The 18400-nt window shown below is 57.5% G+C and overlaps 2 protein-coding genes across 2 annotated transcripts in view; one reads left to right on the top strand and one right to left on the bottom strand.

Moving 5' to 3' along the window:
* Nucleotides 1-18400, top strand: part of DLGAP4 (DLG associated protein 4) — a 1951934-nt gene that overhangs the window by 502501 nt on the left and 1431033 nt on the right. The window lies entirely within an intron of this gene.
* LOC138580021 (caldesmon-like) lies at nt 14998-15366 on the bottom strand. The gene has a single exon (XM_069650251.1). It carries the CDS (start codon nt 15364-15366, stop codon nt 14998-15000), a length of 369 nt encoding a protein of 122 aa, XP_069506352.1.

The following is an 18400-nucleotide window of genomic DNA, read 5'->3' as shown; positions in this document are numbered from 1 at the left end:
CGTGCCCTGCCATTTGGTGCCTGCACATCAGCCATCTGCAGGGGTCCAGTTGCTGTGTCGACCCCTGCTGGAACAGTAGACTCCCGACTGGGATACCATCGCTCCACAGCCCAGCCCCACGACCCAGTTGCCCACCCACGCCTGCCTCGGGGGTCGCCATGTCGGGGCAAGCACCATCTGAGACCAGTGGCGACCCCCAGCCAGAGAGGCAGAGGGCCACCAGCTTCAGTGAGAAGGAAGTTGGTGTCCTGGTGGAGCATGTCCTGGGGCATTATGATGCCCTCTTCGGAAGACCACGCGCCAACAAGGAAGGACGGGAGAGGATCTGGGACGATGTAGTGGTTGCCATCAACGCGGAGGGGGTGGCAACCCGCGACATCAAGCACATCAAGAAGCGCTGGGAGGACTTGAGGTCCAGGACCCTCAATAAGGCCCGGCGCCTCGCGGAGGGGGGCCGGGCACGCCTGAGTGACATCGAGATGAGGGTCCTGGAACGCGTAGACCCAGCGCTCCACGCCCAGATCCTTCGGAGGCAGATCCATCTGGAGTTGGCCGGTAAGTGGCCAAGCATTACTGTGTGAGACAGGGCATGTTGCAGTGTGCTGGTTGTCTGATACCTGCCTGTATGTGTGACATAGGCCATGTACGTATGTGTGTGTGCAGGGACATCATGGTCAGGCATGTGAGTACAGTGATGTGTGAACCACATGGTTGGTGCATGTGTTCTATTGCAACATGGGGGGCTCTGTGCGGAATGGACACATGGAAGCATGGCAGTCTCTGTTCCTGGACATGGGTGGGGGTGAGGGATGGGTGCTGGTCCCATGTACACGTATGGTGCCCATGTGTGTGTGTCTGAACTGCGTGTCTGTGACTTGTAACTGCCATGGATGCATGACACATGTCTGTGACAATGTTCAGATTCACTGATGCAGCCTAGTCATCCTTGTATCCACTGCGTCTGTGGTGTACGAGGCCAGATGGATGGAACTACGGTGAGGTGTGTGCATGTGATGGCAAGACCCATGATGCATGTGAGTTTGAAACCAACATTGTATGAATCATGAGTCCCTTGGTCATGTATGCCAATGTCCATGGCATGCGCCATGCCTGTTACTGTATGTGTTTTGCCTGCACTGACCCATGTGTTGTGGCGGGACATGATGGAAGTGATGTATGACAGTGCCACTCATCTGCTGTTGCTTCCTGTCTAGGGGACCATTGTACAGTACCCTGATGCTTGTGTTCTATGTCTCCCTCTACACAGTGGCAAGTGAAGAAGAGGGCGGAGAAGGCGCTGTGGAGCAGAGCGGCGGGGATGCCACCACGGCTGCAGCGGAAGGGGTGGGTGAGCCCCCACAGGGGCTTGCACCGGCGGAAGACGGCGTGGAGACATCCAGGTTGGTGGTTTCCACAGAGGGGGAGGAGGCCGCTACTGAGCCACACATGGGGCATGGTGGGGGCATCCCCGCTGGTGCAAGTGGTGCAGTCCAGGGCCAGGGGCAGGAGGCAGCACAGGTCGCCGTGGAGGTGCCTGTGCATGTCACTGTCCCTGACACTGTGACTGCACCACCATGCACCAGCAGGGATGCCCCATCCCAGGCCCGTCCGCAGGTAGGGGAGATGTCCATGTCATCTGACACTCCTCTACCTGCGGGCGAGGGGACCCCTGGCCGTGTGGAGAGGGTCCTGATTGGTGTCGCGTTGCGCACGGCTGGCATTCGTGATGAGGTGCATGCTTCCCGGGAGGAGCATGCACATCATCACGAAGAGTACGTGAACCATTTGGGAGCCGCCATGGTCGGGGGTTTCCTACATGTGTGTGGCCTTCTGGCGACCCTCTCCTCCTCTGTGGAGGCTATGCGCCAGTCGTGCTCCATGCCGTCTTCCGGCCCAGATGCCACCAGGGCCCCCTGTGGACCTGCCCCGACCAACGCAGCCAGCTCGGTGGGGACCCCATCCCTGCCACAGTCGGGAGTCGAAGGTCCAGCAGGGGTGGACACACCAGCAACTGTCCCCCTGCAGATGGAGGATGTGCCGGCATCATCTGGCAGGGCACGTGCACGACGGCATCGGTGGATTCCATCAGCCTGGATGCCGTCGTGCTGGCAGAGGCAGTGGCGTCGGAGGCAGCAGCAGGCTCGACGTGGGAGGCATCATGGCTCGGGGCCATCAAGATCAGAGGGGCAGGCATCGGCCGGAGGGCAGGGGAACCCTGGGATGGCAGTGTCTTCCGTGTGGGAACAGTTGGTCCAGCGGATAGTTGCGGAGCGGCAGCGGGCGGAAGAGGAGCGGCTCACCATGGTCAGGGCGGAGTTCGCCATGCGTCGGGCGTTGAGGCGGGCTGAGTGCCTCGAGGAAGCTCGCAGGGAGTTTGTGGTGGACACGGGGTTGTCCCTGCGAGACCTCGGGGCCAGGACAGAGTCCCGCCTCCGGGACATCGACATGGAGTTCGAGGATGCCCTGGCCGGCAACATCACAGAGTGAGCCGCAGGACTTGCCCGCTGCCATTGTATATAGTTCTTTAGTTAGTTAGTGTTAGGTTTCCTTTATTTTTTAAGTTTTTTTTGGACCGCTCGGACAATGGCCACTTTTCTGTATATATTTTTATTATTAGTTAGTAGTAGTAGGTTTAATTTATGGTGTTGGGCTCATGGACCCTGGGATATTCTTGTACATAGTTTGATGTTTGGAAAACATTTGTTGGATTTATATTTGTGTTCACCATGAGGCAATGGTTTTTCCTTATTTTTCCCCCCATTATTTTGCTTTGGACTACATTATTTTTTGGATTCCTTTGTTTTTTGATTTTTTCTATTTGTTCTCGGACATGGACCATTTGTTTTGTCATCCCCATTGTTGTGTGTTTTATTTCTTTACTTCATTTTCATCTTTAATACATATATTTATTACTTACATTTGTGGTATTTTCTCATTGGTTTCATGCATGTCATGATATGGGTTTTGACATTCACTTGCACCCATTGTGTATGTGTGTGTGAGGGACATATGTTCATTTACATACTTGCCATTGGGGTTGTATCATGTAATTGCATCTACTATGTGGGTGGATGCAATCCTTGCCTGGGTGTTTGTGCTGGGTATGCTGCCCATTACTGCCATGATTGCGTTTCGTCAGGACCTGGGGGCAGGGGGACATGAGTGGGGGCCTGCTGGGGGGTGGGGGTGCAAGGGGACATGAGTGGGACATGGTTGGGGGCCTGCTGGCAGGTGCCCCACAGTGCTGGGGGGTGGGGGTGCAAGGGGACATGAGTGGGACATGGTTGGGGGCCTGGTGGCAGGTGCCCCACAGTGCTGGGGGGTGGGGGCGCAGGGGGACATGAGTGGGGGCCTGGTGGAGGCTGCCCCTGGTGACTGGAGGGGTGGGGGTGGTGGGAGACATGGGTGGGGGCCTTGTGGAGGCTGCCCCTGGTGACTGGAGGGGTGGGGTGGTGTGAGACATGGGTGGGGGCCTTGTGGAGGCTGCCCCTGGTGACTGGGGGGTGGGGGTGGTGTGAGACATGGGTGGGGGCCTGGTGGAGGCTGCCCCTGGTGACTGGGTGGTGGGGGTGGTGGGAGACATGGGTGGGGGCCTGCTGGGGGGTGGGGGTGCAAGGGGACATGGTTGGGGGCCTGCTGGCAGGTGCCCCACAGTGCTGGGGGGTGGGGGTGCAGGGGGACATGAGTGGGGGCCTGGTGGAGGCTGCCCCTGGTGACTGGAGGGGTGGGGGTGGTGGGAGACATGGGTGGGGGCCTGGTGGAGGCTGCCCCTGGTGACTGGGGGGGGCAAGGGGACATGAGTGGGACATGGTTGGGGGCCTGCTGGCAGGTGCCCCACGGTGCTGGGGGGTGGGGGTGCAAGGGGACATGAGTGGGGGCCTTGTGGAGGCTGCCCCTGGTGACTGGGGGGTGGGGGTGGTGTGAGACATGGGTGGGGGCCTGGTGGAGGCTGCCCCTGGTGACTGGGTGGTGGGGGTGGTGGGAGACATGGGTGGGGGCCTGCTGGGGGGTGGGGGTGCAAGGGGACATGAGTGGGGGCCTGCTGGGGGGTGGGGGTGCAAGGGGACATGAGTGGGACATGGTTGGGGGCCTGGTGGCAGGTGCCCCACAGTGCTGGGGGGTGGGGGTGCAAGGGGACATGAGTGGGGGCCTGCTGGGGGGTGGGGGTGCAAGGGGACATGAGTGGGGGCCTGCTGGGGGGTGGGGGTGCAAGGGGACATGAGTGGGACATGGTTGGGGGCCTGGTGGCAGGTGCCCCACGGTGCTGGGGGGTGGGGGTGCAAGGGGACATGAGTGGGGGCCTTGTGGAGGCTGCCCCTGGTGACTGGAGGGGTGGGGTGGTGTGAGACATGGGTGGGGGCCTTGTGGAGGCTGCCCCTGGTGACTGGGGGGTGGGGGTGGTGTGAGACATGGGTGGGGGCCTTGTGGAGGCTGCCCCTGGTGACTGGAGGGGTGGGGGTGGTGGGAGACATGGGTGGGGGCCTTGTGGAGGCTGCCCCTGGTGACTGGAGGGGTGGGGTGGTGTGAGACATGGGTGGGGGCCTTGTGGAGGCTGCCCCTGGTGACTGGGGGGTGGGGGTTGTGTGAGACATGGGTGGGGGCCTGGTGGAGGCTGCCCCTGGTGACTGGGTGGTGGGGGTGGTGGGAGACATGGGTGGGGGCCTGCTGGGGGGTGGGGGTGCAAGGGGACATGGTTGGGGGCCTGCTGGCAGGTGCCCCACAGTGCTGGGGGGTGAGGGCGCAGGGGGACATGAGTGGGGGCCTGGTGGAGGCTGCCCCTGGTGACTGGAGGGGTGGGGGTGGTGGGAGACATGGGTGGGGGCCTGGTGGAGGCTGCCCCTGGTGACTGGGGGGGGCAAGGGGACATGAGTGGGACATGGTTGGGGGCCTGCTGGCAGGTGCCCCACGGTGCTGGGGGGTGGGGATGCAAGGGGACATGAGTGGGGGCCTTGTGGAGGCTGCCCCTGGTGACTGGGGGTTGGGGGTGGTGTGAGACATGGGTGGGGGCCTTGTGGAGGCTGCCCCTGGTGACTGGAGGGGTGGGGGTGGTGGGAGACATGGTTGGGGGCCTTGTGGAGGCTGCCCCTGGTGACTGGAGGGGTGGGGTGGTGTGAGACATGGGTGGGGGCCTTGTGGAGGCTGCCCCTGGTGACTGGGGGGTGGGGGTGGTGGGAGACATGGGTGGGGGCCTGGTGGAGGCTGCCCCTGGTGACTGGGTGGTGGGGGTGGTGGGAGACATGGGTGGGGGCCTGCTGGGGGGTGGGGGTGCAAGGGGACATGAGTGGGGGCCTGCTGGGGGGTGGGGGTGCAAGGGGACATGAGTGGGACATGGTTGGGGGCCTGGTGGCAGCTGCCCCACAGTGCTGGGGGGTGGGGTGCAAGGGGACATGAGTGGGGGCCTGCTGGGGGGTGGGGGTGCAAGGGGACATGGTTGGGGGCCTGGTGGCAGGTGCCCCACAGTGCTGGGGGGTGGGGGTGCAAGGGGACATGAGTGGGACATGGTTGGGGGCCTGGTGGCAGGTGCCCCACAGTGCTGGGGGGTGGGGGTGCAAGGGGACATGAGTGGGGGCCTGCTGGGGGGTGGGGTGCAAGGGGACATGAGTGGGACATGGTTGGGGGCCTGGTGGCAGGTGCCCCACGGTGCTGGGGGGTGGGGGTGCAAGGGGACATGTGGCTTGGCTGGGGGGCATGCCCATGGTGGATGGGCTGCCTGCGGGACATGACCAGGGGTGCAGGGTAGTCCCCTGTGGTGTGGTAGAGGGGAGACCTGGGAGGACCCACACTGGCAATTCACCTCTTCAACTTCCCGCACACTCACGTAATACACTGCCCCACTCGCACAGGCCCAATCGCGTGTAGCATTTCTCGTGCACCCCTGAAATCCACGTACCCAGGCCAATCGCGTGTAGCATTTCTCGCGCACCCCTGAAATCCACGTACCGAGGCCAATCGCGTGTAGATTTTCTCGCACACCCCTGTAATACACGTACCCAGGCCAATCGCGTGTAGCATTTCTCGTGCACCCCTGTAATACACGTACCCAGCCCAATCGCGTGTAGATTTTCTCGCGCACCCCTGAAATCCACGTACCCAGGCCAATCGCGTGTAGATTTTCTCGCGCACCCCTGTAATACACGTACCCAGGCCAATCGAGTGTAGCATTTCTCGTGCACCCCTGAAATCCACGTACCCAGGCCAATCGCGTGTAGAATTTCTCGCGCACCCCTGAAATCCACGTACCCGCTCAATCGCGTATTTAACTTCCCGCGCGCCACTTTTTGGATGCGCTGGGACTCTACCGCCTGCCTTCGTGTGGCGGCCGTGTTTCAGCTTGTGCGTGTCTTTGGCTGTGCGTGGCTTTGCCCTATTCGATTCCATGAATACGTGTGGTTCGAGTGCGTGTGGGCGTTCCGTCTGCTTCCCTGCAGTACATCCCCAGTTACGCCCTTATTTTCGCGTGTTGTTCCCCATTCCGCGCGTTACGCCCCATGTCCCGCCCACTTTCTGGTGTGTGCGCTGCGGTTGTGCGCTTTCACTGTGCGCGTCGCGCACGCCTTTCGCGATGTTGCTGTGATGTGTGCGCCATGCACGGGTTTGGCGCACATCCCGAGGAAGACACGCGCAGGGACTTCCATGAATCGCACGCGTGCGCGTGCGCCTCTTTTTTTCCGCTTGCGCCTGCTTGCGCCTGCTTGCGCGTAGATTTTCGGCGCACGTTTGTTCCATGAATCGGCCCCTAAAAGTCTGCCTGCAGGGGCTGTTGTGCCTGGCAGGCCAGAGCTGCCAGGTGCAGCAGTCCCAATAGGCAGACTTGTCACTGAAGCACTGACACCGTTAGCAATTGTGCCAGTGCTTCCTTGTCCACATTCCCATGGGAATGGGGGCTTACACTTTCAACCGCCTTATATCCCGGGCTGCCGGGACTTGTAATGTCCCAGTGGGACCAGGATATCAGGTGGTAGAAACAATGTGACATATTCGGCGGCAACCCACCGGTAGCAACGCCGGGTTACCACCAAATTCATTATGAGGCCCATTAATGTTTTGTTTAGATGAGTTACGGTCTTTAATACATTTAGTAGTTCATGACAGGTCTCCCGATCAACCCTGTCATCTTGTTACCAACATTATAAACACAACCCCTTGTTGGTACTTTTCATCAAAATTAATTTCATATGTGATGTCATCACTGATGTCATCAATGACATTTGTGATGTCATCTTTGATGCCCTGGGTGTTAGTTTTAGCAGTGCACAGTTGTAGCGTGAGTTATGGTTTCTTAGCTTACCATAACTGGTGAAATGCTGGGGGTTTGCTCTTTTACCTGTAACCATAACGTCCCTTTAACAATGTTTTTTCACTCAAAAAGAGGTCAGAGCTCCCCTCTGCAAGAAAGAATGCTCTGTGAAAATGTACCGACTCAAAGTCTGCAGCCACATGTTTTAGCTGACTGTACCTTTCACAAAGGAGAAATGTGCATTTGCATATCAGTCTTTGTGCCACCCACTTGAGCAGTCCAGCACCGAAATGTTGTGGCAATCCTCCTTTCAACAAGAGTATCAACAGCAACCCCAGACACGTGTTTCGGCCTAGTCGGGCCTCAACAGTGAGGTGGAACAGTGCCTCTCTGAGCACAGTGAGCAAGGGGTCCACGTCTGGATAAACATAGGTAACTTAGGGTGACCAACCGTAAGTTCCTTTTACATACAGAAAGGGGTGAGGGCGCCCCTCTGCAAGAAAGAACATGGCATGATAACTTATTCTGTGGGAATGTACCCACTCATAGTCCGCAGCACATGTTTTAGCTCACTGTACCTTTCACAAAGTAGAATAACTATTTGCATATCAGTCTTTGTCCCGCTCACATGAGCAGTCCAGCACCGTAAATTCTAGGCAATCCTCATTTGAACAAGAGTACCAACAGCAATCCCTGGCATGTGTTTCGGCCTAGTCAGGCTTCATCAGTGAGGTGGAGCTGCACCTCTGTGAAAGTTTTTTCACTGAATTTCATAGGTTTTTTATTAATGCAACTTAACCATAACGTCCCTTTAACAACGTTTTTTCACTGATTATCATAGGTTTTGATTAGTGCAGCTTAACCACAACGTCCCTTTAACAAAGTGTTTTCTATATATTACATGGCCACAGCAGTAGCCATGTAGTTATGGTTAAGTTGCTGTTTCCATAGGAAGAGCACTTTTTTGGGTGGCTTATAACTTCGCTCTCCCTGGACAAATCCTCACCAAACTTTGCAAATAAAGTATTTGGGTCACTCTGAATTTTGCAAAGTTTGGTGAGGATTCGTCCAGGGGGGGGCAAAGTTATAGGGGGGGGTCCCAAAACTTTTTTTTCCCATAGATATAATGGGAAAAAACTTTGCTCATGCCTACAACCCAAACCGCTGGACGGATTTACACCAAATTTGCAGCAGGAGCGGCGGCTTGGTCCCGAAAGCGTGCTTTGCTTTATGTGGTGTAAATCCGTCCAGTAGTTTTTAAAAAAATGACAAAAATGTAAGTGAAACAAATTAGTGATATCTGTGTTCGCTTCGCGGACACACTTCCCTGTTCGCTCCGCGGACAGGACGGTGATTGGGCAAGCAGCTTGCGTGATGTCCGCGGACATCTGACGTGCTCTCTCATTGGATGGTGAAAGCGTGCAGTGCGTCTGGCTTCAGAGACGCCCACCATCTTTGTTCCTCGCATGAGAGGCTTTGTATCCCGCCTGCACAGTAAGTCCTCCACTCATGCCCATGTCTGTCTCCTGTTCCTCCCACCCGGCTCATGTCCGTGTGTCTTTCTCCCTCCCGCCCACCCCCCGCTTATGTCCATGTGTCTTTCTCCCTCCCGCCCAGCCCCTGCTCATGTCCGTGTGTCTTTCTCCCTCCCGCCCACCCCCGCTCATGTCGGTGTGTCTTTCTCCCTCCCGCCCAACCCCCGCTCATGCCCCGCTCGTGCCCCGCTCATCTCTCCCAGCCGCCCACCCCCCGCTCATGCCCCGTTCGTCTCTCCCACCCGCCCACCCCCCGCTCATGCCCTGTGTGTCTCTCCCACCCACGTATGTCTCTCCCACCCCCCGCTCATGTCCGTGTGTCTCTCCCCACCCGCCGCCCACCCCCCGCTCATGTCCGTGTGTCTCTCCCCACCCGCCGCTCACCCTCCGCTCATGTCTGTGTGTCTCTCCCCACCCGCCGCCCACCCCCCGCTCATGTCCGTGTGTCTCTCCCCACCTACTGCCCACCCCCCGCTCATGTCCGTGTGTCTCTCCCCACCCGTCGCCCACCCCCGCTCATGTCTGTGTGTATCTCCCCACCCCCCGCTCATGTCCGTATGTCTCTCCCCACCCGCCGCCCACCCCCCGCTCATATCCCGTGTGTCTCTCCCCACCCGCCACCCACCCCCCGCTCATGTCCGTGTGTCTCTCCCCACCCGCTGCCCACCCCCGCTCATGTCCTGTTTGTCTCACTCCCTCTCCCCCACCCCCACTCATGCCCCATGTGTCTCTCTCCCTCCCCTAAACCCCCGCTCATGCCCCGTGTCTCTCTCCCCTTCCCCTCCACCCCCGCTCATGCCCCGTGTCTCTCTCCCTACCCCCCACCCCCGCTGTTGCCCCGTGTGTCTGTCTCCCCCCCACCCCTGCTCTTGCCCTGTGTGTCTTTCCCCCCCTGCCCACCCCCGCTCTTGCCCCGTGTCTCTTTCCCCCTCCTGCTCACCCCCGCTCTTGCCCCGTGTCTCTTTCCCCCTCCCGCCCACCCCTGCTCTTGCCCCATGTCTCTTTCCCCCTCCCGCCCACCCCCGCTCTTGCCCTGTGTCTCTTTCCCCCTCCCGCCCACCCAAGCTCTTGCCCTGTGTCTCTTTCCCCCTCCTGCCCATGCCCGCTCTTGCCCCGTGTCTCTTTCCCCCTCCTGCCCATGCCCAATCTTGCCCCGTGTCTCTGTCCCCCTCCCGCCCACCCCCGCTCTTGCCCTGTGTCTCTGTCCGCCTCCCGCCCACCCCGCTCTTGCCCCATGTCTCTTTCCCCCTCCCACCCCCGCTCTTGCCCCGTGTCTCTTTCCCCCTCCCGCCCACCCCTGCTCTTGCCCCGTGTCTCTTTCCCCCTCCCGCCCACCCCCACTCTTGCCCCGTGTCTCTTTCCCCCTCCTGCCCACCCCCGCTCTTGCCCCGTGTCTCTTTCCTCTTCCCGCCCACCCGTGCTCTTGACCCGTGTCTTTCCCCCTCCCGCCCACCCCCGCTCTTGCCCCATGTCTTTCCCTTTCCCGCCCACCCCCGCTCTTGCCCCGTGTCTTTCCCCCAACCACCCACCCCCGCTCATGCCCCATGTGTCTCTCCCCCTCCCGCTCATGCCCCGTGTGTCTCTCCCTCCTCCCCACCCCCGCTCATGCCCCGTGTGTCTCTCTCCCTCCCCCCCAACCCCCGCTCATGCCCTGTGTGTCTCTCTCCCTCCCCCCACCCCTGCTCATGCCCCGTGTGTCTCTCTCCCCTTCCCCCCACCCCCCGCTCATGCCCCGTGTGTCTCTCTCCCTCCCGCCCACCCCCTGTTCATGCCCCGTGTGTCTCTCTCCCTCCCGCCCACCCCCCGATCATGCCCCATGTGTCTCTCTCCCTCCCGCCCACCCCCCGCTCATGCCCCGTGTGTCTCTCTCCCCTTCCCCCCACCCCCGCTCATGCCCCGTGTGTCTCTCTCCCTCCCCCCACCCCCCGCTCATGCCCCGTGTGTCTCTCTCCCTCCCCCAACCCCCGCTCATGCCCCGTGTCTCTCTCCCCTTCCCCCCACCCCCGCTCATGCCCCGTGTCTGTCTTCTGTTCCCCCCACCCCCCGCTCATGCCCCGTATCTGTCTCCTGTTCCCCTCATGTGCCGTGTCTGTCTCCTGTTGCCCCCCACACCCCCGCTCATGCCCCGTGTCTGTCTCCTGTTCTCCCCAACCCCCGCTCATGCCCTGTGTCTGTATCCTGTTCCCCCCACCCCCCGCTCATGCCCGTGTCTATCTCCTCTTGCCCACCACCCCCCGCTCATGCCCCGTGTCTGTCTCCCGTTCCCCCCACCCGCTCATGTCCCGTGTCTGTTTCCTGTTCCCCCCACCCGTTCATGCCCCATGTCTCTCTCTTGTTGCCCCCCAACGCCCCACTCATGCCCCGTGTCTGTCTCGTGTTCTCCCCACCCCCTGCTCATGCCCCGTGTCTGTCTCCTGTTCCTCCCACCCCCCGCTCATGCCAGGTGTCTGTCTCCTGTTGCCCCCCACCCCCCTGCTCATGCCTTGTGTCTGTTCTCCCCACCCCCCGCTCATGCCCCGTGTCTGTTGTTCCCCCCACCCCCTGCTCATGCCCCGTGTCTGTCTCCTGTTGCCCCCCACCCCCCGCTCATGCCCCGTGTCTGTCTCCTGTTCTCCCCACCCCCCGCTCATGCCCCGTGTCTGTCTCCTGTTGCCCCCCACCCCCCGCTCATGCACTGTGTCTGTCTCCTGTTGCCCCCAGCCCCCGCTCATGCCCCATGTCTATCTCCTGTTGCCCCCCACCCCCGCTCATGCCCCGTGTCTGTCTCCTGTTGCTCCCCACCCCCCGCTCATGCCCCGTGACTGTCTCCTGTTGCCCCCACCTCCCGCTCATGCCCCGTGTCTGTCTCTGTTGTTCCCCCCAGCCCCCGCTCATGCCCCGTGTCTGTCTCCTGTTCCCCCACCCCCCGCTCATGCCCCGTGTCTCTCTCCTGTTGCCCACCCACCCCCCGCTCATGCCCCGCGTCTCTCTCCTGTTGCCCCCCACCCCCCGCGCATGCCCCGTGTCTGTATCCTGTACCCCCCATCCCCCCGCTCATGCCCCGTGTCTCTCTCCTGTTGCCCCACCCCCTGCTCATGCCCCATGTCTGTCCCCTGTACCCCACCACCCCCCGCTCATGCCCCGTGTCTGTCTCCCGTTCCCCCCACCCGCTCATGTCCCGTGTCTGTTTCCTGTTCCCCCCACCCGTTCATGCCCCATGTCTCTCTCTTGTTGCCCCCCAACGCCCCACTCATGCCCCGTGTCTGTCTCGTGTTCTCCCCACCCCCTGCTCATGCCCCGTGTCTGTCTCCTGTTCCTCCCACCCCCCGCTCATGCCAGGTGTCTGTCTCCTGTTGCCCCCCACCCCCCCGCTCATGCCTTGTGTCTGTTCTCCCCACCCCCCGCTCATGCCCCGTGTCTGTTGTTCCCCCCACCCCCTGCTCATGCCCCGTGTCTGTCTCCTGTTGCCCCCCACCCCCGCTCATGCCCCGTGTCTGTCTCCTGTTCTCCCCACCCCCCGCTCATGCCCCGTGTCTGTCTCCTGTTGCCCCCCACCCCCCGCTCATGCACTGTGTCTGTCTCCTGTTGCCCCCAGCCCCCGCTCATGCCCCATGTCTATCTCCTGTTGCCCCCCACCCCCCGCTCATGCCCCGTGTCTGTCTCCTGTTGCTCCCCACCCCCCGCTCATGCCCTGTGACTGTCTCCTGTTGCCCCCCACCTCCCGCTCATGCCCCGTGTCTGTCTCTGTTGTTCCCCCAGCCCCCGCTCATGCCCCGTGTCTGTCTCCTGTTCCCCCACCCCCCGCTCATGCCCCGTGTCTCTCTCCTGTTGCCCACCCACCCCACGCTCATGCCCCGCGTCTGTCTCCTGTACCCCCACCCCCCGCTCATGCCCCGTGTCTCTCTCCTGTTGCCCCCCACCCCCCGCGCATGCCCCGTGTCTGTATCCTGTACCCCCCATCCCCCCGCTCATGCCCCGTGTCTCTCTCCTGTTGCCCCACCCCCTGCTCATGCCCCATATCTGTCCCCTGTACCCCACCACCCCCCGCTCATGCCCCGTGTCTCTCTCCTGTTGCCGCCCACTCCCCCGCTCATGCCCCGTGTCTGTCTCCTGTTCCCCACCACCCGCTCATGCCCCGTGTCTGTCTCCTGTTGCCCCCACCCCCCTGCTCATGCCCCTTGTCTGTCTCCTGTTCTCCCCACCCCCGCTCATGCCCCGTATCTGTCTCCTGTTCCCCCCATCCCCCGCACATGCCCCGTGTCTGTCTCCTGTTCTCCCCACCCCCGCTCATGCCCCGTATCTGTCTCCTGTTCCCCCCATCCCCCGCACATGCCCTGTGTCTGTCTCCTGTTCTCCTCACCCCCACTCATGCCCCGTGTCTGTCTCCTGTTATCCCCACCCCCCGCTCATGCCCCGTGTCTCTCTCCTGTTGGCCCCACCCCCCGCTCATGCCCCGTGTCTGTCTCCTGTTGCCCCCGACCCCCGCTCATGCCCCGTGTCTCCCTCGTGTTCCCCCCCCCCGCTCATGCCCCGCGTTTCCCTCGTGTTACCCCCCACCCCGGCTCATGCCCCGTGTCTCCCTCGTGTTCCCCCCACCCCCTGCTCATGCCCCTTGTCTCTCTCCTTTCCTCCCACCCCCGCTCATGTCCCGTGTGTGCCCTGTACCCCCCTGCTCATGCCCCGTCTCTCCCTCGTGTTCCTCCCCACCCCTGCTCATACCCCGTGTCTCCCTCATGTTCCTCCCCACCCGCTGCTCATGTCCCGTGTCTCTCTCGTGTTCCCCCACCACCGCTCATGCCCCGTGTTTCCTTCCTTTTCCCCCCACCCCCTGCTCATGCCCCGTTTGTACCCTGTTCCCTCTCACCCCCCACTCATGCCAATGTGTCTCCCCTGTTCCACCCCACCCCCCACTCATGCCCTGTTGGGTTCTTTATACACCCCACCTTCCCTTTCCATGGTGGCCATCTTGGTAAAAGATTTTCCTTCCTTCCTGTATCACTTGATGTGATTGGACCCACAGGGAAAGTACAGCCATTAAAAAAAAAAAAAAACAGAACTATCAGAAAGTGCTGATAAGTCTATTGATTATCTTTATGCACAAAAAGGATTGCTGTCTTTCAAGCTTGTGTCTTCCCGTATGTATATGTTTCATATGATGTGACTGGACTCTAAGGGAATTACTGTAAGAACCTACTTGAAGGATACGTCTACAAATAAAATAAAAATTTTAGTTTTTGACTGTTAATGAAGAAAACCATGTGGCCTAGACATGTCAGCAAAAGAAAAAAGAGTGAGCCAGACATGTGATGTCATCAGTGATGCCATCAATGACATTTGTGATGTCATCTTTGATGTCCTGGGTGTTAGTCATAGCAGTGCACGGTGGTGGCACGAGTTATGGTTGCTTAGCTTACCATAACTGGTGAATTTCAAGGGTTTTTCGGTTTTCATAGGTTTTTAGTAGCGCTACTTAACCATAACGTCCCTTTAACAAAGTTTTTTCACTGAATTTCATAGGTTTTTAGTAGCGCAACTTAACCATAACGTCCCTTTAACAAAGTTTTTTCATTGAAATATATATATATATATATATATATATATATATATATATATGTATATATATATATATATATTTATATTTCCAATGTACGTTCTAACGATGGTCAAAGACAGGCATCTGTACCATGAATAACACTAGGTTGCATTCCTTGAGGTCAACAAGCTCACAAAAAAATGTTTCTTATAATATTGCAAACAATTCACCCAATGGAGGTGCATTATTCTGAGTTGTACTTCAATGATATGTTGTATTCTTCGGCTTTGGAAACAGAACGTTCCTTGAAGTTGGATATGTTGCAGTGCTTAGAAGAGCTGTCTTTTTTATGAAAGGCGCAACTGTCCACGAGTCACTGGACCTGGGTACTTCTACCCGAGATGAGAATGGGACCTAATTGGTTGCAATTGTCTCGAATGCGATTGCCTTACTGTCGGTAGGTGTCAACTGACGTCAGCAGTTGTGGACTATGAGATGAGATGCCATTTGAGATGCCATAGCTCGAGGAGTATCGAGATGTTATCTCCTAGAAGTTATGATGGTTTGGTGCTTTATTTAAATGGAGCTCACTGCAAATTGAATTATCCATTGTAACATTGTGTACTAGCTTTCATTTCATTTTCTCATTCTTCTTTCTCTCCCCTAAGGCCTTACTTTCTTTTTCATCACCAGTCTTGCTCCCCTCTGGTGTACTATCGTTCTCTCCCCTTCTCATCACCACTGTTGTTCGCCTCTGCTGTGTGCCTTCCCCTTCTCATCACCACGCTGCCGTTCTCTGTCTTGTTCCTGTCTCGCTCATCATCACTCTTGCTGTCCTCTGCTTTGCCCCTTTCCCTCTCATCACCACTCTTGCTCTCCTCTGCTTTCCCCCTGTCTCGCTCATCATCACTCTTGCTCTCCCCTGCTTTGTACCTTTCCCTCTCATCACCACTCTTGCTCTCCTCCGCTCTGTCCCATTCTCTCTCCTCACCACTCTTATTCTCCTCTGCTTTATACATTTCCCTCTGATCACGACTCTTGCTCGCATCTGCTTGGTACCTTTCCCTCTCATCACCACTCATGCTCTCCTCTGCTTTGTACCTTTCCCTCTCATGACCACTATTACTCTCCTCTGCTTTGTACCTTTCCCTCTCATAATCATTCTTGCTCTCCTCTGCATTCTACATTTCTCTATGATCACCACTCTTGGTCACCTCGACGTGGTACCTTTCCCTCTCATCACCTCTCTTGCTCTCCTTTGCTTTGTACTTTTCCTGCTAATAACTGCTCTGCTTTGTACCTTTCTCTCTCCTCACAACTCTTGTTCTCCTCTGCCTTATACCTTTCTCTTCAATCGCCGCACTTGCTCTGATCTTCTTTCTACATTTCCCTTCTGATCACCACTCTGCTCTACCTTTCTCTCTCAAAACCCCTCGAGCTCACCTCTGCTTTGTACCTTTTTCTCTCATCGCCACTCTTGTTCTCATCTGCTGTGTGCCTTTCCCTCTCATCAACACTCTTGCTCTCTTCTGCTTTGTACTTTCCCTCTCATCACCACTATTTCTCCCTTCTGCTTTTTACCTTTCCCTCTGATCACCACTCTTGCTCTGCTTTGTACCTTTTCTTCTCATCACCACTCTTGCTCTCCTCTGCTTTCCACCTTTCCCGCTCATGACCACAGTCGCTCTCCTCTGCTTTTCACTTTTCCCTCTCATCACCACTCCTGTGATCCTCTGCCTTGTACCTTTCTCTCATCACCACATGTGCTCTCCTCGGCTGTGCACCTTTCCCTCTCATCACCACTCTTCCTCCCCTCTGCTAGTGCCTTTCCCTCTCATCACCACTATTTCTCTCTTCTGCTTTGCACCTGTCTCTCTCATCCCCACACTTGCGCTTCTCTGCTTAGTACCTTTCTCTCATCGCCACTTTTTCTCTCCTCTGCTTTCTACCTTTCTCCCTCATCACCACTCTTGCTCTCCTCTGCTCCCTACCTTTCTCTCTCATCCCCACTCTTGCTCTCCTCGGCTTTCTACCTTTCTCTCTCATCCACACGCTTGCTCTCCTCTGCTTGTTACCTTTCTCTCTCATCCCCACTCTTGCTCTCCTCTGCTTTCTAACTTTCTCTCTCATCCCCACTCATGCTCTCCACTGCTTGGTACCTTTCCCTCTCATCACCATTCTTACTCTCCTCTGCTTGGTACCTTACTCTCTCATCACCAGTCTTGCTCTCTTCAGCTGTCTATCTTTCCATCTCATCCCCACTCTTGCCCTCCTCTGCCTTCTCCCTTTCCCTCTCATTCCCACTCTTGCTCTCCTCTGCCCAGTGCCGTTCCCTCTAATCCCCACTTTTGCTCTCCTCTGCTTTCTGCATTTACCTCTCATCCCCACTCTTTCTCTCCTCTGCTTTCTGCATTTCTCTCATCCCCACTCTTGCTCTCCTCTGCTTTCTACTTGCCTCGCTCATCATCACTCTTGCTCTCCTCTCTTTTTGTACCTTTTCCTCTCATCACCACTCTTGCTCTCCTCTGCTTTCTACCTTTCCCTCTCATCACCACTCTTGCTCTCCTCTGCTTTGCACTTTTCCCTCTCATCACCACTCCTGTATTCCTCTGCCTTGTACCTTTCCCTCTCATCACCACACGTGCTCTTTCCGGCTTTGTACCTTTCCCTCTCATCACCACTCTTGCTCTCCTCTGACTAGTGGCTTTCTCTCTCATCCCCACTCTTGCTCTCCTCTGCTGTCTACCTTTCGCTCTCATCACCGCTATTGCTCTCTTCTGCTTTGTACCTGTCACTCTCATCCCCACTCTTGTGCTTCTCTGCTTGCTTTCTACCTTTCTCTCTCATCCCCACTCTTGCCTTCCTCTGCTTTCTACCTTTCTCTCTCATCCCCACCTGTTCTCTCCCCTGCTTGGTACCTTTCTCCCTCATCACCACTCTTGCTCTCCTCTGCTCCCTACCTTTCTCTCTCATCCCCGCTCTTGCTCTCCCCTGCTTGGTACCTTTCTCTCTCATCCCCACTCTTGCTATCCTTTGCTCTCTACCTTTCTCTCTTATGCCCACTCTTGCTCTCCTCGGTTTTCTACCTTTCTCTCTCATCCACACTCTTGCTATCCTCTGCTTATTACCTCACTCTCTCATCCCCACTCTTGCTCTCCTCTGCTTTCTAACTTTCTCTCTCATCCCCACTCATGTTCTCCTCTGCCCAGTGCCTTTCCCTCTCATCCCCACTCTTGCTCTCTTCAGCTTTCTACCTTTCCATCTCATCGCCACCCTTGCCCTCCTGTGCTTTCTACATTTCTCTCTCATCCCCACTCTTGCTCTCCTCTGCTTTCTACCTTTACCTCACATCCCCACTCTTGCTCTCCTCTGCTTGTTACCTTTCTCTCTCATCCCCACTCTTGCTCTCCTCTGCTTTCTACCTTTCTCTCTCATCCCCACTCTTACTCTCCTCTGCTTGATACCTTTCTCTCTTATCCCCACTCTTGCTCTCCTCTGCTTTCTGCCTTTCTCTCTCATCCCCACTCTTGCTCTCCTCTGCTTTCTACATTTCTCTCCCATCCCCACTCTTGCTCTCCTCTGATTTCTGTCTTTCCCTCTCTTCCCAACTCTTGCTCTCCTCTGCTTTCTACATGTCTCTCTCTCTTGATCTCCTCTGCTTGGTACCTTTCTAGCTCACCCTCACTCTTGCTCTCCTCTGCTTGCTACCTTTCTCTCTCATCCCCACTCTTGCTATCCTCTGCTTGTTACCTTTATCTCTTACCCCCACTCTTGCTCCCCTCTGCTCTTTACCTTTCTCTCTCATCCCCACCCTTGCTCTCCTCTGCTTGTTACCTTTCTCTCTCATCCCTACTCTTGCTCTCCTTTGCTTGGTACCTTTCCCTCTCATCCCAATTCTTCCTCTCCTCTGCTTGATACCGTTCTCTCTTATCCCCACTCTTGCTCTCATCTGCTTGGTACCTTTATCTCTCATCCCTACTCTTGCTCTCCTTTGCTTGGTACCTTTCCCTCTCATCCCAATTCTTGCTCTCCTCTGCTTGATACCGTTCTCTCTTATCCCCACTCTTGCTCTCATCTGTTTGGTACCTTTCTCTCTTATCCCCACTCTTGCTCTCA

The sequence above is a fragment of the Ambystoma mexicanum genome, chromosome 3p, assembly GCF_040938575.1.
Source record: "Ambystoma mexicanum isolate Mex_15411 chromosome 3p, UKY_AmexF1_1, whole genome shotgun sequence".
Taxonomy (NCBI): Eukaryota; Metazoa; Chordata; class Amphibia; order Caudata; family Ambystomatidae; genus Ambystoma; species Ambystoma mexicanum.
Note: the sequence above shows the minus strand (reverse complement) of the source record. Positions and strands in the feature narration are given on the sequence as shown.

What these genes read in the sequence shown, in the direction of transcription:
- LOC138580021 (XM_069650251.1), bottom strand. Translation starts at nt 15,366, where the DNA reads ATGAGTGGTGATGAGAGGGAAAGGTACCAAGCAGATGCGAGCAAGAGT.